Genomic DNA, 22,042 nt, shown 5'->3' on the forward strand with positions numbered 1-22,042 from the left:
TCTTCTTCAGTCCATGAGATGCTAAACTAACACAGAAACATCCAAGATAGTCTGTGAGAGAGACCTGCACTATTCTGCAGGGTCCTTGGGCTGATGAGGAGCATCATTGATGGGCTCTCTAGAGGAAGCTCCATCCTCAGCTGTAGCAGGAGGAAATCCCTAACTAGCCCAGGACCAAGACACAGCAAGAATGGGGTAGAGGCACTGGCCACCCCAACCTGTTGCAGCTGACTCTCTCCCTACCTTGCCTCCTTCTATGTGAGCATTATATAAATCTAAATCTGACTCCAATCAGGAATTCAAGGACAGCACTGTATCCCAGTTCCTTTCAATGCTGTAAGGGGCACATATTGAGTATCTCAAGTTACTGGTAACGTACCTTGGTTTTATTTGAGAAAATACAGCACAACTAGAAGCCTTTTCTATCATCTTAACCAAAGTATGCAGCAATGTGAAAAGCACATACAAAACAAAGAAAAATGTGTACATAGCAAACTATACCACCTATGTGCAACACAATCAAAAATTCAAGTCATAATTCTCACCACTCCCATAATTATTTCACTCATTAAGGATGATAATTCAGTTCTATGAAACGTTGGAAGTGACAGTCTATCAATAATTAGACAAATTTACAATATGCTGTGATAATGACATCACTTAACTGCTGTATTTAAATTCGAATCCTTACATTTGCCAGAGAAAAAAAGTGGCTGTTTCTTTTATACTGATGAGGTTTCTTTTGCAAATCCTTATATATTTCAAAAGGGTACAAAAAAGAATGTCTGCCGAGTAGAGGTGGTCATTTCTTTTATTTGGCACTTGTATTATGTGCATTGAGCACGTTGTGAGTCTGCTTTTCTGCCATCGCCTTCTTAAGCTTTAACTCCTCTAGCCTTCTCCACAGCTCTTCACGTTCCAATTCCTTCTTTTTCTCTCTGTAGAAAAGAGTGAAGGATCGATTTCAGATGTGTTTTAAGTGCAATCTGGAAATGCAGTGACTTAACTGTGACTTACATCTACTAATTCCTCTTGTAAGTTTTTCTCCAAAGCTATTTTTAGAGGCAGTTACAGTTTCCTCAATTAAAAAGTGAGTGTACAAATCAGTAATGGTGAGTGGTGAAACTGTAGCTTTGCTCCAGCCAACGCAGACAATTGCTGTAGTGTGGCCTTGCACAGACAGCTGCAGTTCTAAGAAGCTTCTTTATCACATGCAAACAAAATAAGAAGGGACTAAGCATTATGAGGGGAGAAGAGCACAGCTACTGAAAGGAGACTTGGCACATGGTCTCAGCTGGCCAAGGATAACCTACACCCTGCCTCCCTTACTCCAGCAGTGCTGCTCAGTAGGTCAGTAGGGTAAGAGATGTTTTTGCTGAGCTATGAAGCATTCTCCAGCTCAGCTGTCTTCAGACACCCCTGAGGCAGCAGAGCCAGCAGCAGCTGAGCCCAGTTTCACCACACAGGAGAGCATGTGCTCCCTGCACAGGCAGGACAGGGAGCTGGGGACTTCTTGCCACCTCCTGGGCCTTCAGCTCCCACCACACCACTGCATATGGGAGCTTCACACAAGGGACATCCCGCAGCAAACATCTCATGAGCAGTTCCACTACAGAACCCCACAGGCACAACAGCAAAGTAACATCTGAAATTACATCTCTGATATACAATCTGCAATGGGCATTTGAAAAAAGAACCAGTACCTTTGCCTTTCTGCTTTGTATGAGCTTGTGAGTTCATCAAAAAGCTTGCCATTCATTTCCATCAGGGTTTTCAGCACATTGTACACCAGTGCCACAATGGTTCTAAAACAGAAGCAGCACAGCCATTAGAGTTACTCAATGACAAAGTTAAACTTCACTAAACAAATGTTTGATTTCTTTTTTGGACTCTGAGTTTCTTATTCAAAATACTACTGTAAGGTCAGTGAGTTTCTGAAACAAAATCCTTTTCATTAATTTACAGAGGAAATTATAGTATAGTTAAACATTTTTTGAAACAGCTATTTAACCTTAAATTCCTGACTTCTGTAATATGCACAAGATATAATTATTCATGCTGTGGCTGTACTCTAAAAGCCATTCAATTATGTTAACCTTTAATAAACCAAGTTTTAACAACAACTTTGTAATATTTGAATAATGAAATATGAGAGTCTAGAAAAATAAAACTTCTGGCTAATAGCTTCAAGAAGGCAACAGAGGAGCCACAGGAGTGTGGTTTAGCACAACCACACAAAGCTTTCCCAGCAGCATTTCTGGGCAGCAGGCAGTGCTGCTGCACATGCCCCAGTAGAGAACTGAATTGAGAACATCAGATAATGGTTTTGGGTACCTTATTTTCTTTAAGAAACTCAAGAGCTGCGTGAGCAACACTGGCTGTGTGTTACTTGGCTGACCTTATTTCCACATTAGGTATCACCCTTCTTTTTGTGATAACATTCGTATTTCAATAAACTATCTTAAACACTGTGTTGTTTATCTCCTTTAAAACCACCCTTAGATACACAGAGAAACACAAAAATAGCAACAAAATGAAACACAAAAAGGTACCTGTCATTAAGCTTACTTATCACTAATCAAAAAGTAGATAAACTGTCTTTCCCCTCTTTTCCCTCACTAGTAGTTCCCCACTGACTGCAAGGCTGCAGCCCTGTGAGCTTGAAAAATGAGTAGAAAAAAAAACCCTAAGGAAGTAACCAAAGGACTAGGTTTGCCTTTTTGGTACACTCTGTCCATTGTGGTACTAGGAAATCTCCCAGCTGTTCATCAGAGCCTTGCACTCATTCAGAACACACAGTATGCTTTGCCTGTTTGCACACTTTTAATTTTTCTCTTTTTTTGTACCCTCGCTTTCATGTGGTTTGAAGTCAAAAGCTTATTCAGAGTTTTGGTTTTCTGAGAGGAAAAGCTTGATTTTGAGTATGTGGTTAAGTCCATATCAGACAGCCAGATGGATATAAGCATATTTTGCTGCCCTCCAGAACAGACTAAAACCAAAGGCTTAGACTTTATTCCTCAAACCTCCTTGTCCTCAAGGTATGCAATTATCCTGTGTCTTTACTTCCTTCATAAAGATCAACTTCTGTCTACAGATAGAGAAAGAGGAATATCCTCCAAATTTGTTGAGGTCCCAAGTATCTTAATATTCAAAGAATTAGTTCCCCAAAATTTATATTCAGTCTTAGCTACTAGATTTACAACTAGACACACCATTTAGATAAATTCAGAATAATTTCAAAGCATCCAAGGGCTTAAAACAGGACATCTGATTTACTCCAGGGCTTTGGGAGGCTCCTGCTCACCCTGGCTTTTTGCCTGCACAAGCTTCACATTCTGCACAGACTTGCAACTCAATTCAGGGTGCTGGCACCAGCACACTTTGCTTTTTAGTATTTCAGTATCTTTCAAGTATGATATAAAGATACTAATATTTAACTTGTGGCATTAAATATAATATGAAGTAGTCACTCATTTCTCAGTCCTACCATCCATTATACTAGTAGGCATTACTCTTCTCTGAGAATATCTTTTCCCCTTCTTATCTCACTAGGCAGCAATAACTACTTATTAAGACCCAGAATTTTATTCATCTTAAAGTAGTAAAGGACAGTAAAGCATAAATGTAGCAGAAGCAACCCTTGGAAATGGTTTTGGTCTAAGGAGCATTAACCTGCATTTTGAACTAACACATAAGATCAAGTGTGATTACAATATAAAGACCATCATCCAATTTCCTCATACTTTTTAAATAAATTCCAGGTCTCCATCGTAACAATGCAGAACAGTGAAAGCACAATATAGCTGACAGTGGCATTCATCTGTCAAGCTCACAATCCAAACCTGAAACAGTGGACAGTTTATTTTTATAGATAAAGGTAAACACTACATACGGATTCCAGTGTTCTTTGGAGATCTTGTACAAACTGCCAAACATAATTGGTAAAATTTTATCAATGTTCTCTTCAATCAGGCTAAGAATATATTCATTATTCCAGAAGTACAAAGCTCTTTCTGCAACCTGAAACACAAAGTTTAGGGGTCAACAACCATAAAAGAAGTTATTGCAAGGTTGGGGGGGTTTTATACTTTTTTTTTATTTACCTGAAAATGTGAACTTGACACACTCCTGGATATTTGCTTAAATAAAGGCTCTTCTATTTTTTTGAATTGTGACGGTTCTATTACATCTAAGATTTCTTCAATTTCACCTAAAAACATTACCTGTTTATATAAAAAAAGGGATGAGAATGTTCTGTATCGCCATTGTAAAGAGAAACAAAATACAGCTTATACATTAGTCATGAATCCTGCAAAGAACACTGTGTATAATTACAATACATTAGACATCCACAGGGTTTTTGCAGCCTAAAAGAAGTCAATCATCCATTTCAGCTACCAGGATACAGCTCTCCTCTTGGGCTTCTTTTGTGTAAACACACTGAATACTTCAAACTGCTTCTGCACTTTATTTCAAGAATGGCTGCAGAGATTACAATTATGCAAGATCTCCAAAGTAAGTTTTGAAGTGATAAATAGTTAATTCCCACATAAAACTGCAACCAGCAGAACCCTGGGTGGGTGGCACAGAAAAATTTAACACCACTCAAAAAAACCAGGGACAACAGTGTTAAGGGATCCCACTTTTAAAGAGCTGTCAGGGATGGAATCTGGTGGCATAAATTAAACTCCTGGTTTTTAAACTCCTTTTAACTACACAGGAGAAACCAGGAAAAGAAAATTTCCCAAGACCATTTAAAATTATTAGCCTACTACAAAAAAAGAAAGTATGTTTATTTACCAGACACTTGCTCAGCATCTCAAACGTGTCACATTGCAGATGACTACCTTCAACCTAGTCTATATCTACTAAAATACTTCTCACCTCAGAAAATTGTTTCTTTATACAATATCTTAATTAGAATGCAACTTTGAATATGGTTTTAACATAGTCAGAACAGAGAAATACAAAACAATTACACTGAGTCTCATGACAAAGCTGAGTGCCTCAAGAAGCTTCAAGAACTCCAAGTTTTCTGCAAAATCTCTTGAGCACAGCAGAGGGAAGGTTTGTGAGCCTGCCCCATGCCATTTTACTTCACAGCAGACACCAGAAATGAGAGACAAAACCAACCTCTTTCTGACTGCATGTTTTGGGCCAAAATTTGAGCAGTCCTCTGATTACCTATATGAAAAATACAAACAAGTTAAAGCAGAACAAGTTTCTATTACATACTTGATAAGATAAAAAAAAGTACTAGTTTGCTTTTCCTTATCCAGAGGTTCAGTGAAAACTGAATACAGCTAAATGCAGTTCCACTGAAAATAAAAACTCATTTAAATACTTAATCTTGTTTAGGTTATTAGAATAACTTCGACCCTCATCACTTCACATGTCTACGATTATCTGTTCACACTCCACTCCCATCCCAGTACATACATTAACTGATAGGATGCTGATCACATCAAAGCATCACAATATGAAGTTAACCCCCCTGTACCTAAATTTCACAGAACGTTTTTTGTCTTCTACTCATCCATACTTTGTGGAACACCTGCCTTGGCACCAAAGGTTTGGAGCCTGAGAGGAAGCGCTATATGCTGCCTGCACAAACAAGGTTCTACAGAGGAGCCATGGCCTCCAACTCTTCCTTTTCTCTTCTAGAATATGAAATGTTAGACTGGAAACTAAAGTAAGAAAGATGTGAACTTGCAGGGAAAATATATTCCAGTAGCTATACCATCTTACGCAAGACCGGAAAGAAAAAAAAAAATCTTCAGGAAAATTAATTGGAAAGTACAGCGCCCAAGAGGAATGGGGAGAACACAACAAAGAAAGGCTGGAGGCATTTTTCCTAGAAAGAAAACATCTCATGTGGCATCTAAATTACAAAATTAATGCTGGCTTGAAAAAAAAAAAAAAAGCTGTAGCTATGTTTCACAAGCAAAAACATTCTCGGAGCTTTCATACACTTTCATTCCTAGAAAAAGACCTCTATTTTTATGATACAACAGCACCTAATTGATCATATCCAAAGGGAAAACTTATTCAACTCTTTGAACACCTTCCATATTTGCTTTTTGTCATGTTGAATTCCTTTGGCTTTCCAGCTGGCCATTTTACTCACAACTACATGTACTACCAAAAGTGGCTTTCCAGAAGAAAAAGTTAGTATGACTTTAAGTGCCCACAAGTCTTTATCCTAGGATACTCACTCATCCCGCTACTACACAACTGACTGTCACTTCAAATGACACTGAGCAAATGCAGAAGCCTCAGGCAGCTGGTAAAGTTCTATGCTCAAACCCACAAAAACAGAGCAAGTTACAAGGAAAGAACAGTTTCTTCACAAAGCCTTGACCATCCAGTTCCACCCAGTTGGTTGGAAGATGCAGACAACTGAAATATTAACACCAGCATCTGACACTGATGAAGGAGCGGGAGGCCGGGGTCAGCCCACACGGGTGACACCTTTGGCCTCTGGCCCACAGAGGCAGAGCTCCCTCCCTGGAGGCAGCACTGACCTGGCCTCCCCACTGCTCCATGGATGGAGCAGAAGAGCTGGGGCAGGTGGCACAGTGAGGGGGGAGAAGTTTTGAGTTCCCCCATTTCACTGCAGTTACCAGATCAGGCAGTCCTTCGCTCGCTTGCTTCTCCTCCAAGGAGTCAGACTTGCATGAATTAATTACATTTGTTTCGCTAGATTAGTAATTTAAATTTGTGTATGTAAAACCTCTTTCAATCTAGGTCTGTTTTCTGTTAATTACCTTATAACTGAATAACTTATATACTATTGAGATTTCATAATTCTACAGAACAAACCCATACTTTTCCAGGCATAATAGCTCATTCTGCTGACAGCCTCCCTTCCCTCAGAGCAAGGCAAGTAAGCCAAAAAACTTCAGACAAGCACATTTGCCAACAAAAAGTGTGAGAACCTACCATACATCCCTAACTGGAACACGAATTTACTGGTCTCAAGAACACAAAACTGAGTTTTCTAGAAAAGTCCACTTTCCAGCACATGTTACTGCTAGAATGTCTGAGTATACTTTGCTACAGAGACTCATATTCTCAATTTGATAAAGAAATAACAAGTTTGAGTTTAACAGCGTACACCTCAAGAGTATCAGTTTCCAGCTTGACTATGCTTTCATATCAAAAAGCTGACAAATGCACATCTATGTTTATAGATTTTATTCAAAGAAATAGTCAATATAAATGCAGATCTGAGATCCTGTTGCTCTTACTACAAAAGGCTTAAGATTAATATTCTTCCTTGAGCTACAAAATTCCCATAAAGTGACTTACAACAGAAGGCACCTGCTAGAAAACTTGTCCCACCTACAAGGACTGCACGTTTAGTCTGATTTCTTCAATGTAAAGGCCATTGCACTTAGCAGGGTTAGGTAACAAACTCTTCTTGTCAGCTCTGCAAACATCAGCACTGACCTGAGGCAGACTACCATAGCTACAAGAGCTCGGATTGAATGTCCTCTAAATTGACCCTGAGTGACAATTCCTGCCAGAAAAATAACAGTAAGGTATGCGTGAAGACAGCCTTCTGATGGAGTGCTTAAAATATTACTTGACCTAAAGCCAAGAAAAATTTCCAATGCTATCTCATCAGTTGCCCCAAATTTTAACATTTACTTTTCAAGCATTTCAGAAAGTTTCTTAAAGCTTCACTTCTTATCATCTTATTAACTTTAACTTCTCTACAAAGCAAGTTTTACTGTGAGCTCAGAGTAATGACCAAAGCAAACACAGGCAGTGACTCTGCAGTGAATTCTCATATCTTCTCCATTCTAAATTCTCCTTCACTGATTAAGAAGCAACCAGAATTGTATATACCACAGTCCAGACAAACCTCAGAATTGCACGATGGCACTCCTACTTCAAAGCCCTACCTTCTTCACTTCAAAGTCTGGGTTTGGATCTTGCATCACACTTGTGTAAATTCATGTCAGGAAGTTCTGACTTTGTCACGTTGTCACTTCATTCACTCTTGCAGGTTTTTATGTAATACTACACACTTTCTGCTCACATATCAACTTTAACTGTCAAAATGCCTGGGTTGTTTTATCGCTTGGCTTAAGGAATGTGGGTTATGCAAGTCCTTTCTCTTCACCCTATCCCACAAAATAAGCTAATTGACCAGTGTAGCTGGGAACACTGCAGCACAGGGGGAAGAAGATGCTTTCAAGCACACAAAGCAAATTGCCAGACACCTTCCACCACCTACAGAATAACTTGTCAGCTGATGGGGAACATCAGTAATGAAGTGCCTGTGCAGAAAACAAGCTTCTACTGAAAGACCAGTGAAGATCAATGGTGCTTTCCTAAAGCTGTTTATCTTTTATTCTTTATAGAAAAAGAAATAGAATTTGCATAAGTTCTTCATTTTTCTGTCACAAAAAAAGATAAAGTACTTAAAACCAGCATACTCCTAGGGAAAATATTTTTGATTGTCCAACTAAAACCAGTTTCTGCTGTAAGCTGGCCTGACATCATTCTGTGTTCCCACGAGCTGCTGCACTGCCCTGGGCCTCTGTTCTTTTTTATGGGCCCTGCCAAAGCCCTTGCACGAAGCACTGCAAAACCCTTTTTAGCTGAGCTGTCAATATGTATTATGGGAGACTGTCTGGCAAAAGCCACTGATGCCTGAAGCACCTGTATTCTGACTGCCAAGAGGCACCCCAGGAACTGAAGAGACAGAGCAGGAACAGTGCCTTTGGAATTTCAGAGTTCTGTCTAAATAAAGTGTTGTTATTCTTTTCAACTTTTCTTTTAGGATCGTTTGTTCCCTAAAACATTACTACTTCATGCAGTGGCTAAGCACAAGCAACTAATACCAAAACCCTTGAAATTTTAGTTCTTATGAGGAGAGAATACAGTTGTGACAAGCATAGTAATTTGCATGATAGAGCACAGAATTAAATAAAAGTTTGAGCCACTAGTATCCTGGCCACAGGTTAAGAGAACTGCCCTTCCAGACCCAGCACTTTGTTAACAACCGTCCTAGATTTAATTCTTTCCCCCCCAGAAAACCTCACCTGTGGATCTTTAATCAGGATAGCACAGACAGCACTGCTATACAATTCGAACAAGTTACACTGAAATATGTAATTGAAATTAAAAATAGAAAAAAAATTCAACTGAAAAACACTTACAGGCTCTGTTAAGGTTGTATCTTTTTCCAGGAACTGTACAACACAATAGGCGAGCTAGAATGTAAGTCATATGATTATTTAGTTTAAACAGACACTGTTTAGACATTGCAGCATAACTATCACAACTTCTAATGGAAGCGCTTCAGATCACGGGCAAACCCAACCCAAAACATCCCTACGCAGCCACTTCATATTAGTCCAAACTAAACAAAACAGCAATTAAAGCAGCAAGATATACAAGCCTGCTCTATCTTACAAAAACTTCCCACATACTAAAAATCATCTTTTTTTGCCTAAAGAAAATTTCCTAAAAGAAAATTACTTTTAAGCTTGACAGGCATTTCCTTAACTCAGACCCAGTAACCAGGTAGATTTTTTTTACATCAATTCCTTTATCAACATTACAAAGCTATCATTTTCAAACATCTATATTTGGGTAAAAAAGGCCATACTTTCAGTAAAAAACAAGTTTTAACACAGGTTTCACTGAGCACACATTGCACACTGCTCAAATACTAGACATCTACAGCACACAACATTCAGTGGTAAGATTACAGGTGAAAGAATTTTAACACATTCCACAGCCACAAGAGATCAGGCAGCTGCTGACCAGCTGAGTGTCCTGTCCCAATGCAGCAATGGCCAACAAGTGCCTGTGGAAGGGTGTAAGAAGTGGGGAAGCACAATGTCATCAAGCCATCAGCACTGCTCTCCCAGCCTCTAGTGGTTTCTGTGCAAGGGTCTTCTCAGGCCAAGGTGCAATATTTCATGTTATATACTTGCTTAGAGTTTAGTTAATTAGCACATAGTTGAGTAACTAAACGACCATCCCATGCAGAAACCATACAACAATCCTATCACTGAGGCAGTTACAATCCTAGATTCCATTAAGACTGATTTTAAGAAGTCACAGTATTTTTCATTTAGCCATATAAAGCAAAGACAAAATTGTATACATGTGTTACATTTCACTACTCGGGATGCTTGAATTCAAGCATTACTTTTTCCTTCTTTTTTTTTTTAATCTGTTATGCCAAAGCAGATAATTACAATGCTGTAATTGCAACAGGTCTAATTTATTTCTCTTACCCTTAGGCTATGGATATATTTGTGTAGATTTAAAAAACAGTAAATGCCACACATTAATCTCATAAAATCCCATTTTATATATATATATAGTACAGTATTGCTTTATTGTTCAAAGACACAAAGACTCAAGCTTAATTCAGCTTTAAGGCTTTCACTTTCAAGGGTAGGCTACATTTGCACAAAGCAACCAGGCCACTTCGGATTGACAAGCAGATTTCACACTGGCTTGCATCCTTGGGATAACAGGAAACCAGGAACACACAGTGCTGGGTGCGTGTGCAAAGTGTTTTATGGAGGGACAGAGGAGTGGTCTGGTCAGCAGACCAAACACTACTTTTGGGTACATAGTACAGCTGAATTAATAGGGCCCCTTTCAGGAACCCATGAACTGGATTTAACATATTCCAGAAAAAAAAGGACAGCTTGCTGTACTGATCTGTCACTGAGAACACCTTTGGGAGGTGACTGGCCTCTTTTGTATCACTGACTCATTCCAGGGAGCAGCCTATTGCATAGCAATAAACCACAAAGACAAGTGATTTAATTAATTTAAAACTTCATATGAGAATTAGGAATTAACAGAGCTCTTCACTTGATCCTGTTTGTTGACTATACAGTCATAGTGACTTCACTTTAATTAAAAACCCATTTCCTTGTATCTTTAGTCTATAAAGAGCTCTATTAGTGAGCTAAGTTAGAAGGCAAGTTTTAATTAGCCACAGCAGAATTACTTGCAAGTTTGCATCAAATATATTCAATATTCAAGTGTCATATGTCTGGAAAGGATACAGATTATCCCTCAAATAAAACGCTGAATGTCTGTGGCAAGTATAAGAATCAAAGTCAGATGAAGAGCTGCAGCATTCTGACAGTGTGTCATGGATCTACATAATTTCCAGCTGATCTAGAGAGCTACTATGCATTTCTGCCATTTATAAATGGCAACAAACATTCTCCTCCCCACTCCATCACCGGTATGTCTTTAGAAATAAAAAAGCACTTCCGAAATAAGTACCTGGCCATACTCAAGGTTCCTTTAGAAACAGCATTTAGGTTACATAAAAGAAATGACAACAGCATGAGGTCCTCTGATTAAATGAAACAAACTGTGACAAGACTACAAGCAAAAAAGCTTCCCACTTCAGTTGACACGACTTCGACTCACTGTTACATTCTTTCACTTGTAATATATGCTAAATATTACATCCAAATTACCATTTAAATACAAGATCTATAAGATTTTTTTAAAAGTGTGACTATGTGACTGAATTTGCAAATATTTTGGAATATTGATATTATAACATGTACTATTTTAAAGTTTCATTATTTTCAAATGTAAATACAAAAATCCCCACCACGCTTAGAAATAGGCAAAAGCTTACCTGTGCATGAAACAAAGCTAATCCCTTTGCAGTATGCATGGGAATCAGAACTTTCATAAGGAACTGTTTGTGTTCTGCTTTCAGTGGCAGTGCAAAACCATTGATAATACTGAAAACATGAATAAGCAGGATTTATTTTTAATTAAAAATATTTTTTCCTAGCAAGTCAAGAATTTCTTTAAGTTCAAGAGACACTCCCTTTCCAATTCAGTTTATAAACCTGATTATTTTGAAGCCATGAAATAGCACTACATATGCACAACCTTTAAAGTTTTGGTATCATGAGAGTTTTAGACTCTTGGCAGGAATAACAGAGAACCACAGTAGAAGACAAATAATACTCATTAGATGAGCTGAAATATTTTTATCATGACTTCCATTAAGTAAAATCATCTACAGTAAGTCTTGCTGTCCAATTGTAAAGCTTACATGCACCAGAAAGCTGATTCATTTCACCCACCATCAATAGCAACTTGGAAAGAAAAAAAAATACATGGCATACAATTTTCAACTACTTTAATACTGCAGTTTGAACATTTGTTTTGAGACTGTCGAACAACCTTTCCCTTCAAAAACAAAGTTAAATAGTTTGTCATTGATTCAGTCATCTTATATATAGAACAGACAGAAGTCCTTCAGGAAAAGGTTGGCTTCTTTTTCCCCCTTACATTTTAAGCAAATCTGAGAAAATAATGGCATCCCTTTTGCTTGATTTTCATGAAATTTTTTTCCAAAATAGCTTCACAATGTTTGTATTTTCCGTTAGACCAGAAATATTTATAAAATTTTCTACCATGAAATGTGTGTGACAATTTTGGAGAAACAGTAAAAAACTACCACAGAGAAACTTCAAAGTTAAAAATTAAATTAGTGAAATAATGTAAAAATAAGGTAACTAAAAAAAACCCCTAGCACTTGCAAGGCTTTCCTGAATAGAATCTAAAGAAAATCAGCCGGCTGAGGATTAAAGCATTTCATTCAGCATGAGGGTGAAAGTTAACATTCAGTTTCTGAATCAAAGAACAACTCATCTATCAGATGTAAGATAAGCAAGGGGTAGATAGGTCTGACAAACAAGGACCCTTGAGAAACATTTTGCCAGTCATCTTTAAAACTTCCACTGAAAAATGAATAATTTATACTCTGTATCCTAATTTAATACTCATGTGGTAACCCAGACGGTATTAGATTATCAGTGACTGCACTTTATCACTTGTTGCTGTAATAACTCTCTTCCCCCTTCATTCCCAAAGCAGAAAAGCTGAAGCAAACACCCACAATAACATGTTACATTTCTTCTGTGTCAGATCAAACTTACCTTCCTAATATCTCAAGAAGTTCAGCAACACCATTGAAGTGCTCTGTTTCATATATAAACCTGGTACCAAAAAGAGACAACCATCAAAAGTTGAAACAGAGGATCAGAGATCCCAAAGAAATAACCCTTAATAAGCTTGAAATATTTGAAAGCCAGATCACAAACCAAAACCAGGTCTTTTATTTCAAGAATAAATCACTGCAGACCCAGACCATAAAGGCAAGATGAAATATTCCTCAACACAGACACACACACACACAGCATACCTGAGGAAAATGTTGTTTATCTGTTTCCTGATGAATGCTCTTAAACCAAGGAATTTTCCATAAATTCTATGAAGCACTGTCTTTAGGAAGTCACGTTCTCGTGGGTCTTCACTATCAAAGAGCTCCAACAGCTTTAAAAATTAAATTTAAATGTATTACTTTTGAAAGACTTGAATTTTGTTTTGTTCCTACCTGATTTGAGTTTTATCTTTAATTTACAAGGTTACATTAGAAAAAATAGAATCACCTTAACTGTAAATTTTGTTTAGATGTCAATAGTATATTTTTAAAATTACATTTTTAATAAAGGTGGGTTTTTTAATAAACCCATCAGCTTCATTCCCTTCCAAAGCCTGTATACAAAGACACCAAAGCCATTCCAATAACTGTTATACTATCAAAATAAAAAGAAAATTGCAAGAATGAGATGATCAAACCACAGGTAAATGGTTTATACTTGTTAAGAAACCAGAATGAATCAAATCTGTGTCATTTATTTACAATTTCTTAATTAAAAACCTTTACTAGTTATCTCCAAAAGATACTTATGTCTTGATAGCTAAGCAAAAGCAATTCTATATAAAAGATTTTACAATTAATGAGGTCATAAAATACACACAAGATAGGTAATTATTAACTGATTCTCTGCTAATACTGACTAAATGCTGCAAGAAGCTAACGAGACTTTGCATGCATTTTTTTTGTAGAAAATTTCCCAAGGACACAGAAAAGACCATGCTCACTCGAAGACATCAAAAAATACTCCAATCGCATTACAGACCATTAATTTTGGGGTTTTTTTCCTGCATGTTCAAGTAACAGCACATTCAGAAATGCTAGCTGTCTTGAACAAATTAGTAACTTAACTCAAGTAGTCACTACCATCTCCTGCTCAGCCAATGCCTCTGGTTGGGTATATCTGTACCAAGCAGCACAAGGGACTGGAAACAGCTGTTCAGGAACTTTGTTCAGGCTCATTTCAATTTTATATTTAGAAGGAATTTCTCAAGGTCACTACTCCACCTTTTTTCCCCATATATAGCTAGCTGTTCACTGCACTGTCTTTCTTGCACTCTAGAGAAAGATCAAGCGAAATGTCAAACTGAAACTCTGCAACAAGGCTCTTAAGGACCACGGGTCAATTAGTAAACTGGATAGCCACAGCCAACAGTTCAGCAGCAGCTTCAGGCCTAAATTTTATGGGAAAGTTGAACAAAACCGAGAAGAAGGAAACATCTATAAACAAGAATAGTAGAACCAAATAAGTGGGAATTAAATGCAGTCACTGAAGGTGGGGAGGGAAAGAGTCCATCTATGTTTTCACTTTTCACTGCTGTACTGTGATGGCCTGCCAGCACTCACTCTTCAGATACTGAGCAAACAAATATTTTGACATGGTGGAAAAAAAAAAATCCCCTCTGAGTTCACCTTGAACAAAAATTGCTATGGTATTCTACAGCATAATTCCTTGAACAGCTATATCTAATATGAAATCTCACTTCATTTTCTTGCTCATACATTGTTATTTTGCATGGTGAAGCATGATCTTCCTATACTGTACTTTCCTGTACCTTCTTATTTGATTCTTCTTCTGTGGTTAGTACATGACAGTAAAGAGACTGACACTATTTAGACACAAGTTAACAGATGTTGGAACACATTTCATGTACGGTAAGCACACAAATTTTTTACAGGAAAATAGTTTACTGCAAGTTTTCCTGTGATAAATCTATTAAAAGAAACAAACAAAAGCATTACAAAAATGTAATTAGCCCACTGTTGAATTGACTGAAATTAAGTTAAAAATCATTAAAAACACAACTTGCATTCAGAAGTTACAAATATCTTGCACTGCAAAGCACTGAGGTTGATACCTCAAAATGAACTGTTCCTGAAGCTACTAATTACATATAGCCTCTGTGGTACGGTGTGCTGTTTATTTACTGTTTGGCAGAAACCACTGCTGAAACAACTGAAATTTACCCTGTGTCAACATGAAAATTTTAAACAGCCCATCTGGTAAATTATGCTTGAGAGCTGATTTTTAAATCTAGGGGTGGAAAAACTCCCCACTTACCTGCTGTACAAATTTCTGGTCGATATATCTCTTTGCAATGCTAGGTTGAAAATCCGGGCTCTCCAAAAACCTCAGGAAAAATTCATACACCAACTACAAACATTGAAATGAAAATTTTTAAGTTAGTAAGTACACCTTAACACAGATCTCAGCCCTGTCACCACCACCAAAGCCAGTGGGACTATTCACATGTTTAAAAACTACCAAAGGAAATCAAAGCCTAACACAACTGCCTAATCACAGCCTCTACCGGAATTTACTGAAAGAATTACAGTAAGTATCAAGAACACTTTAATTCCCTGAAGTGTCAAAGCTTAATAAATAACCTACTGAAAATATCTCTACTGGGCAAAAAAACAAGTTCTAAATGTTACATACGTTCACATTTCCTGCCGCGTTAAGAATTCGTCATGTAGAAATAAGTTACCAAACACTTGGCAGCAATGAGGGTAAAATTAAGTGCTCTAACATCACATAATTCCTTAAACAGATGAAGAAAAGGCTGCTAAGTGTTCCTGAAATTAAATTTCAGCTGCAAACTCCAAAAATGAAGAGCCACATAAAAAAGCTGACTGAATACACAGAAACTGAAAGAGCTGGGCTTAATATTAGGCTTCTATATCCTGGACACTCAATTCTAATAACAAGATCCTGTGCAGATTTATCTTCAATATCTGTTATATTTTGTAGCATATTATTTCTGTCAGTTCAAGTCCCCATTTGCTACAATCCCACAACACCCACAGAAATTTGTCAGGAGATAGAGCTAGCAAGGGCCTGGGGTAGCAGAGGGAGGCACGAAGAGGCCAGAACACAAGTCTCGTATTTTGAGGTTCATCAAAAGGCCAAGACACAGAATACTGTCCTTCTGTAACAATGTTAACATTAATAAAATACATATAAGGCATCTCTTAACTAAGACTGAATTGAGAGGGAAGATTTCATAAATTTAGATTCTATTCAGAGCTGTTTATGTTCTCAATGCTTATTTCATAACTCCATGTTCGTTAAACAACTGATTAGTAATAATACCAAAATGCAATTTAGGTACATAATGCTATCACTGACTGGACTTCTAAATAAAACCCACACAGAGTTGTGCTCCTACTCACAGGCATGTATTTCAACTATTACCCCTCTGAGAGCTCTAATTAAACTGAGAGCCAGCACCTGAGTAATTCATAATTATAATTATCAAGTTCACTTGAGAGAAATGCGTGACAGTAAGTACTTTTTATCTAGAACATTTGAGCTGACAGTTACTTACACATAGCCTCAAGGAGGGTTTGCTGCATCTGCAAAGCAGAAGCTCAGAAACACAAGTTACCCTTCACTTTCTCCTCCTCTGACAGACTGTAACAAGAGCTTTTCTTATCAACAGTTTACATAAAATCACAGAATTGTTAGGGTTGGAAGGGACCTTTGGAGATCATCTAGTCCAACCAGCCTGTTGAGGCAGGGTCACCTCAAGCAGGTGACACAGGAACATGTCCAAGTGGGTTTTGAATGTCTCCAGATGAGGAGAATCCACGACCTCCCTGGGCAGCCTGTTCCAGTGCTCTTCCACCCTCAGTGTACAGAAGTTCTTCCTCATGTTGAAGTGGAAGTTCATGTGTTTTAGTTTATGGCCATTGCTCCCTGTCCAGTCACTGGGCCCCACTGAAAAGAATCTGGCATCACCCTCTTGACACTTGCCTTTGAGATCCCCTCTCAGTCTTCTCTTTTCTAGAATAAACAGATTCGTGTATACAAATTTCATGTAACTGTATTGTATTAAAATCGTATTAAAGCCCAAGCTTCCCTGCACAGCCTTAATTTAATAACACACAGTTGCCAAACAGACAACATAAGACAGAATTTTTAAAAGCTTGGTAACAGACAATCCAATAATATAATTTTAAATATTAGCATGCTCCATCCTCCTTCTTAGAAAGAGAGCTCAACTATGGCTGTTTGATATCTTCCTCAAAACAGGCAGTGGAAATGAGTGCACCCCCACCAAGTCTGCAGATGACACCAAGCTTTGAGCAACCTGATCTACTGCAAGGTGTTCCTTCTCATTGGAAGGGGGCTTGGACTAAGGTGATCTTTAATAGTCCCTTCCAATCCAAAGCATTCTATGATTCTACTGACCTTTTTCAAATTAGCAACTAGATAAATTCATTAGTTACTTTCTACAGAAATGGGAAACATATGGCCAGAGGGAGGTTATTAGCACAGCTTCATGGGGATTAATTTGGAATTAAATTTAGTAAAGATCTCTGTAATAAATTGCTATATTAAATATTTCTGTCGAGACTGTTCTTTGTTGTGGTCACTGTGTGATAACCACTTAGACAATATTGGAAGCTACCACAAGTGGAAAAAGATAGGAAAAAAAAGTATGTCATATTACCAATGAGAAAGGACAAGTTGACCCTGAAGGCCTGGAAGAATAAACACAGGATGAAACTCAAGGACTGCAAAGTCACAGTGTTCCATGAAAAAGCTCTGATAAGCATTTGCAAGCCCTTAAGCCAAGAAAGGGTTAACAATAGGATGACTAAGATCCAACTACACAATGAAACCATGGAAGTGACTGATGAAATCCTAGGATATTCCAGGAAGATACTGACAATACAGAGATCCACAGCCCTTCAAATGATTGAGGAGATTTATTAAAACCTAAAAGGATAGAGAAGTGGCCAATAGAATTGCCATGGGATAGAGCACCTTTCGTAAGTGAATACTAAATTGGCATATTTTGTTCTCCCTAAAGGACAGAGGGAGAAAGGACAATTGTGGCTTCTTTCCATGAACAGATACAGTGACTGCAATAAACATCAAGCAGAAGAACTAAGTTAAAACATAATACTGTGACATCTTTTTACAAGCTGTCCAAGATTACCTTCAAGATATCAACTGTGTATCAAATAACTTTAGAAATCCTTGGGAGCCCTGGGAAAAATATGAAACTTTCTTTATCCAAGCTATTCCAGGAAGCAAGTTGAAGTGTCCATCTCTGGACAAGCCAGCCTCTCACTTTGCCTGTATCCTAACATTTGCAAACTTAAAAGCATAACAACTATCAACTAGGGGCACCAAAATGGATTCTGGCACAACGGATCCTACCAAAAGAGACAGGTATGCTCAACTTTGAGTTTAACTGAAGCATTACCGTTGAAAACACTCAATCAGGGGAAAGTTGTTGGATTTAGTGGTTTTGTTGTCAAAGGGGTCTGCTTGGGTCAAAGAGCTATGAAATACAAATCCTAATAATTCCGTGATTTGATCGTCTTTTTTGCAGGGACCACTAGAATATAATTGCTTTAAGCTACCAATTCCACCAACTGTGCAACTCCCTGAGCTTCAGAAGATTCAGGGGCTTTAATGCCAACTTGTTCAACCTAGTTTGGCTGTTACAAACCATCTTAAGCATTGCCTTAAAGCAACGTCTTTCAAGTGGCACTCATTTTACTGAAGGTCCAGAGTCTTCTGTTGTGACTACACACTCTGGTAACTTACTAAGTCATTATCTTATGATATTTTAAAGAGAAATGCCAACAGATTCAAGCAGAGAAGAGCAGAGATTCAGATTTTTTCCTTCCCCTCCCAGAAAACTGGCCACCTGACTGTCAGATCAACATAGAATTCTGAATTTGTTTGCAACTAAGCAGTCACAAATAGAAGTGAGTAAAACATCCATCCCTGCTCCCCACAGTCCTTTAGACTATGCCGAAAATAATAATGCTTTTTGATGGAAGGGAATGGTTGTGCACACTCCCTTTCTTCCACACACAAAATCTGACACTTCCAGCTTTGTGCTCCTGGAGGGCAAATAGTAAGTTATCAAACTCAGTCTTCTACCACCCAGTAGCACATGAACTGTAAAAGGAAGGAGAGGAAAACAAAAACTGTTGCCATTGTGCTGTAGTAAGCAATCTGTTCCAAGGGCAGCATGAACAACTGATGCAAGAGAGGGAAATCCACAATTAATGACCAGACAGCCTGGTCAATACTCTTAGAAAAAGCATGGGAAATGCTGAAAATAAAATTTCAAATAACACCACAGGCTATGAACCTCTTTCACTTTCTCTTAGACAAGCCTAAAGCACAAGTGAACTGATCACAAAAATCAAAAGTCCTTTTCTATAAAAAGAACTAGAATTCAATTATGTCCTGAAGTGAACTGAGCTAACATTTACAAATTTTACTCCTGAGACAGAGATATTTAGAAGTCAGATGGTGCCACTACTGACTTTAAGAGACACTTGCATAGCCCTTGCACCCTCTCACTCTACAAAAATCAAGCCTCTCATCTAGTTCAGTTATAGACATTTCTCCTATGTCTAGCCATATATAAGAAAATAATTATTACACTTTAACCTGCAAAGGTTTTTTCCTGTGATAATTTAACTCTGTGGTTTAAGTCTCAAATACTATGCTGAAGACATACTTCTTATAGACAATATTTGAAGTCCAGTTCTTAAATAAGAGCATTTGTTGGTACAGTAGAACTGTAATATTAGAGGAGCAGAGTAGCATTTTAACTCTCAAGAGGGAAGAGAAAATGGTATGCAGATGTGCAGTAGCTAATGATCTTCTACCCACTACTACGAGTTGCTACTTCACTTTTACCAGATACTACTCATAGAAAATCAGCAACAACCTACCCAAGGTATGAACTTAAATGATTATAACTTTTAATGGTTAACTGAAAATAAAGTAAAATTCGGCAGCATTGCAAGTCAGTCACACAATTGATACAGCAATGCCATAAAAATCACGAGATTGGCACAGAAGTGTAACAACAGAATATCTGACCAACTGTTACCAAACAACGCCGATATTGGGAAATTTTTTCATGGAGAGAGGGAAGAGGATGGGAAGAATGAGGGAATATCTGTTTCTTACTCAAAAGACAAATAAGGGTTTTACTTCATTTTTTGTCATTGTCACAAGAAACTGACCTGTTCACATTTAACTTATATTTTATTGAAACCACACTGAGAAGTGGCTCAGTCGCAGAAAAACCTCTTAAGTAAAGAACATTACCTAAAATATCTATATTTGAATACATACACCACACTTTACAGTGCACTCTTAAAAAAAGAGTATTTAAGCAATTTAAGAAAGTTACATTCTGCCATATTTATACATGCTAAAAAAAACACCACTTCCCCCCCCAAAGTATAAAAACTCAATTGTATTATAAAAGTAATTTTGATGTTCTTACCAAGGGCACAAACCTACTTAAGTATTCACACTTCTTGCCTTACAAAAAGGCTTGAAAATAAAGGAATCACATACCTGTATGTGGGGCCATGAGGCTTCAAGAGTTGGTTCATCTTCTTCTGGATCAAAATCTGGGTTATCGCTAGGTGGAAGTGTTCTGAAAATGTTAGAACTTATCTGCAAGTAAAAAAAAAAAAATAAATTGTATCACTGCTTATTTTTCCACAGATCACACTCAGTAAGGTAGTGCTTTTATCCTAAATTGACAAGAAACAAAACTACCTAAAAAAAAAGTAACATAATAACCACATTTGTGATTCTTTTTTTTCCCCTAAACTTCAAAATACAAATAGCCAAGAGTCTGAAAACAGGCCAATGAAAATAATGAGTAACTTTTGTCCAAACCGCTTTACAAGTTTGTAATTAGACATGGTCATATTTAAAATTTTCCCTGAAACTACGGAAGTTAAAAAAAAAAATTGGTTTCCCTATATAAAAAACAATTTTTAACTATGTGGCACCAAGAGCTGAGGTTTTATGTAAGACAACAAATACAGTATGACTAACCAGTTATGATTTAAACAGAGCTCTCTCCATATGTAAGTCAGACAATCCCAAAAATATATCTTATTTCAGGGTTCTTCACTTTACTTCATTTCAAGGTATTTCTGTTTACGTTTTTCACTCTTTCACCTTTCCAAAACCTTGAAACATCTTGAAATTTTCAAAGTTAGAAATATGTAACAGTTGTAACTTTTTGATTTCACGAAGAGAAAAAATAGCTACCAAGTTACTTTTAGTAAGATACAGTCACATCAAATCAATTTCAAAGGGGCAAGCTTAAAAATGTTTCTTCAGGGATTTTTGAAGTATATAAACTATAAACGTTTGGATAGAAGACCATTCAGATGTCAAAAGAAAAATGTCATCTCTTCCATCAGATATAACACACTGGATTTAAAACCCTTTAACGTGAACAAAAGAGAACATGAAGTTAATTTTGTTTCTGCATTTTCTACTCTTCTTTCAGGAACACGTTTAGCCCAACTTTTTCAATCACCTTTCAAACTCTTTTAGTCTTTGTGATCAAATCTGTTTCAAACAGCTGCTCATCACCCAAGCCTACTAAGCACAAAAGAAAATGTCTGACAGTTTGCAGCAAATGCTCCTGCACACCTTCCATGGAGTCTCCAAGGTGTCTGAAGAATCTTGCAAAAAGGACTTTAGAAAAAGATTCTGAAGTCACCCATCTGGCTCTACACAGAAGAATCAGCTGCCTCATTAAACAAGATAAAAAGCTGTTGCATAAACTGACTTTTCCTTTCTCCCATGCCCTTCATTCTACATCCTGTTGCTGTCTCCTGTTGGGACACAGCAAAGCTGCAGAGCTGCTGCTCTACAGTAGAAGAGCAGTGATGTCTGTATGGATGGGCACTACAGCTGTCTCCAAACTTACTGCACAGGAAAAACAAACAAACAAAAACCCCCCAACTAAACCCCTCACAAGAAAAGTACAGTCGTCC

At 37.6% G+C, this 22,042-nt stretch overlaps 1 protein-coding gene across 1 annotated transcript in view; it reads right to left on the bottom strand.

Annotated features, from left to right (window-relative positions):
- Positions 1-350: 350 nt before the first annotated feature.
- Positions 351-22,042, bottom strand: part of PPP2R5A (protein phosphatase 2 regulatory subunit B'alpha) — a 47,548-nt gene continuing 25,856 nt past the window's right edge. Inside the window, exons 3-13 of the mRNA XM_018085068.3 lie at positions 20,595-20,696; positions 15,306-15,398; positions 13,229-13,359; positions 12,963-13,022; positions 11,645-11,753; positions 9,174-9,227; positions 5,134-5,184; positions 4,104-4,223; positions 3,893-4,020; positions 1,704-1,805; positions 351-938 (exon numbers count right to left, since the gene is read on the bottom strand). Coding sequence (XP_017940557.1) covers positions 812-938; positions 1,704-1,805; positions 3,893-4,020; positions 4,104-4,223; positions 5,134-5,184; positions 9,174-9,227; positions 11,645-11,753; positions 12,963-13,022; positions 13,229-13,359; positions 15,306-15,398; positions 20,595-20,696 — 1,077 coding nt within the window. The 3' untranslated portion in view covers positions 351-811. The remainder of the gene's footprint in view (positions 939-1,703; positions 1,806-3,892; positions 4,021-4,103; positions 4,224-5,133; positions 5,185-9,173; positions 9,228-11,644; positions 11,754-12,962; positions 13,023-13,228; positions 13,360-15,305; positions 15,399-20,594; positions 20,697-22,042) is intronic.

Source organism: Manacus vitellinus, unplaced genomic scaffold (genome assembly GCF_001715985.3).
Source record: "Manacus vitellinus isolate BGI_N305 unplaced genomic scaffold, ASM171598v3 scaffold_8_pilon, whole genome shotgun sequence".
NCBI classification, from domain to species: Eukaryota; Metazoa; Chordata; class Aves; order Passeriformes; family Pipridae; genus Manacus; species Manacus vitellinus.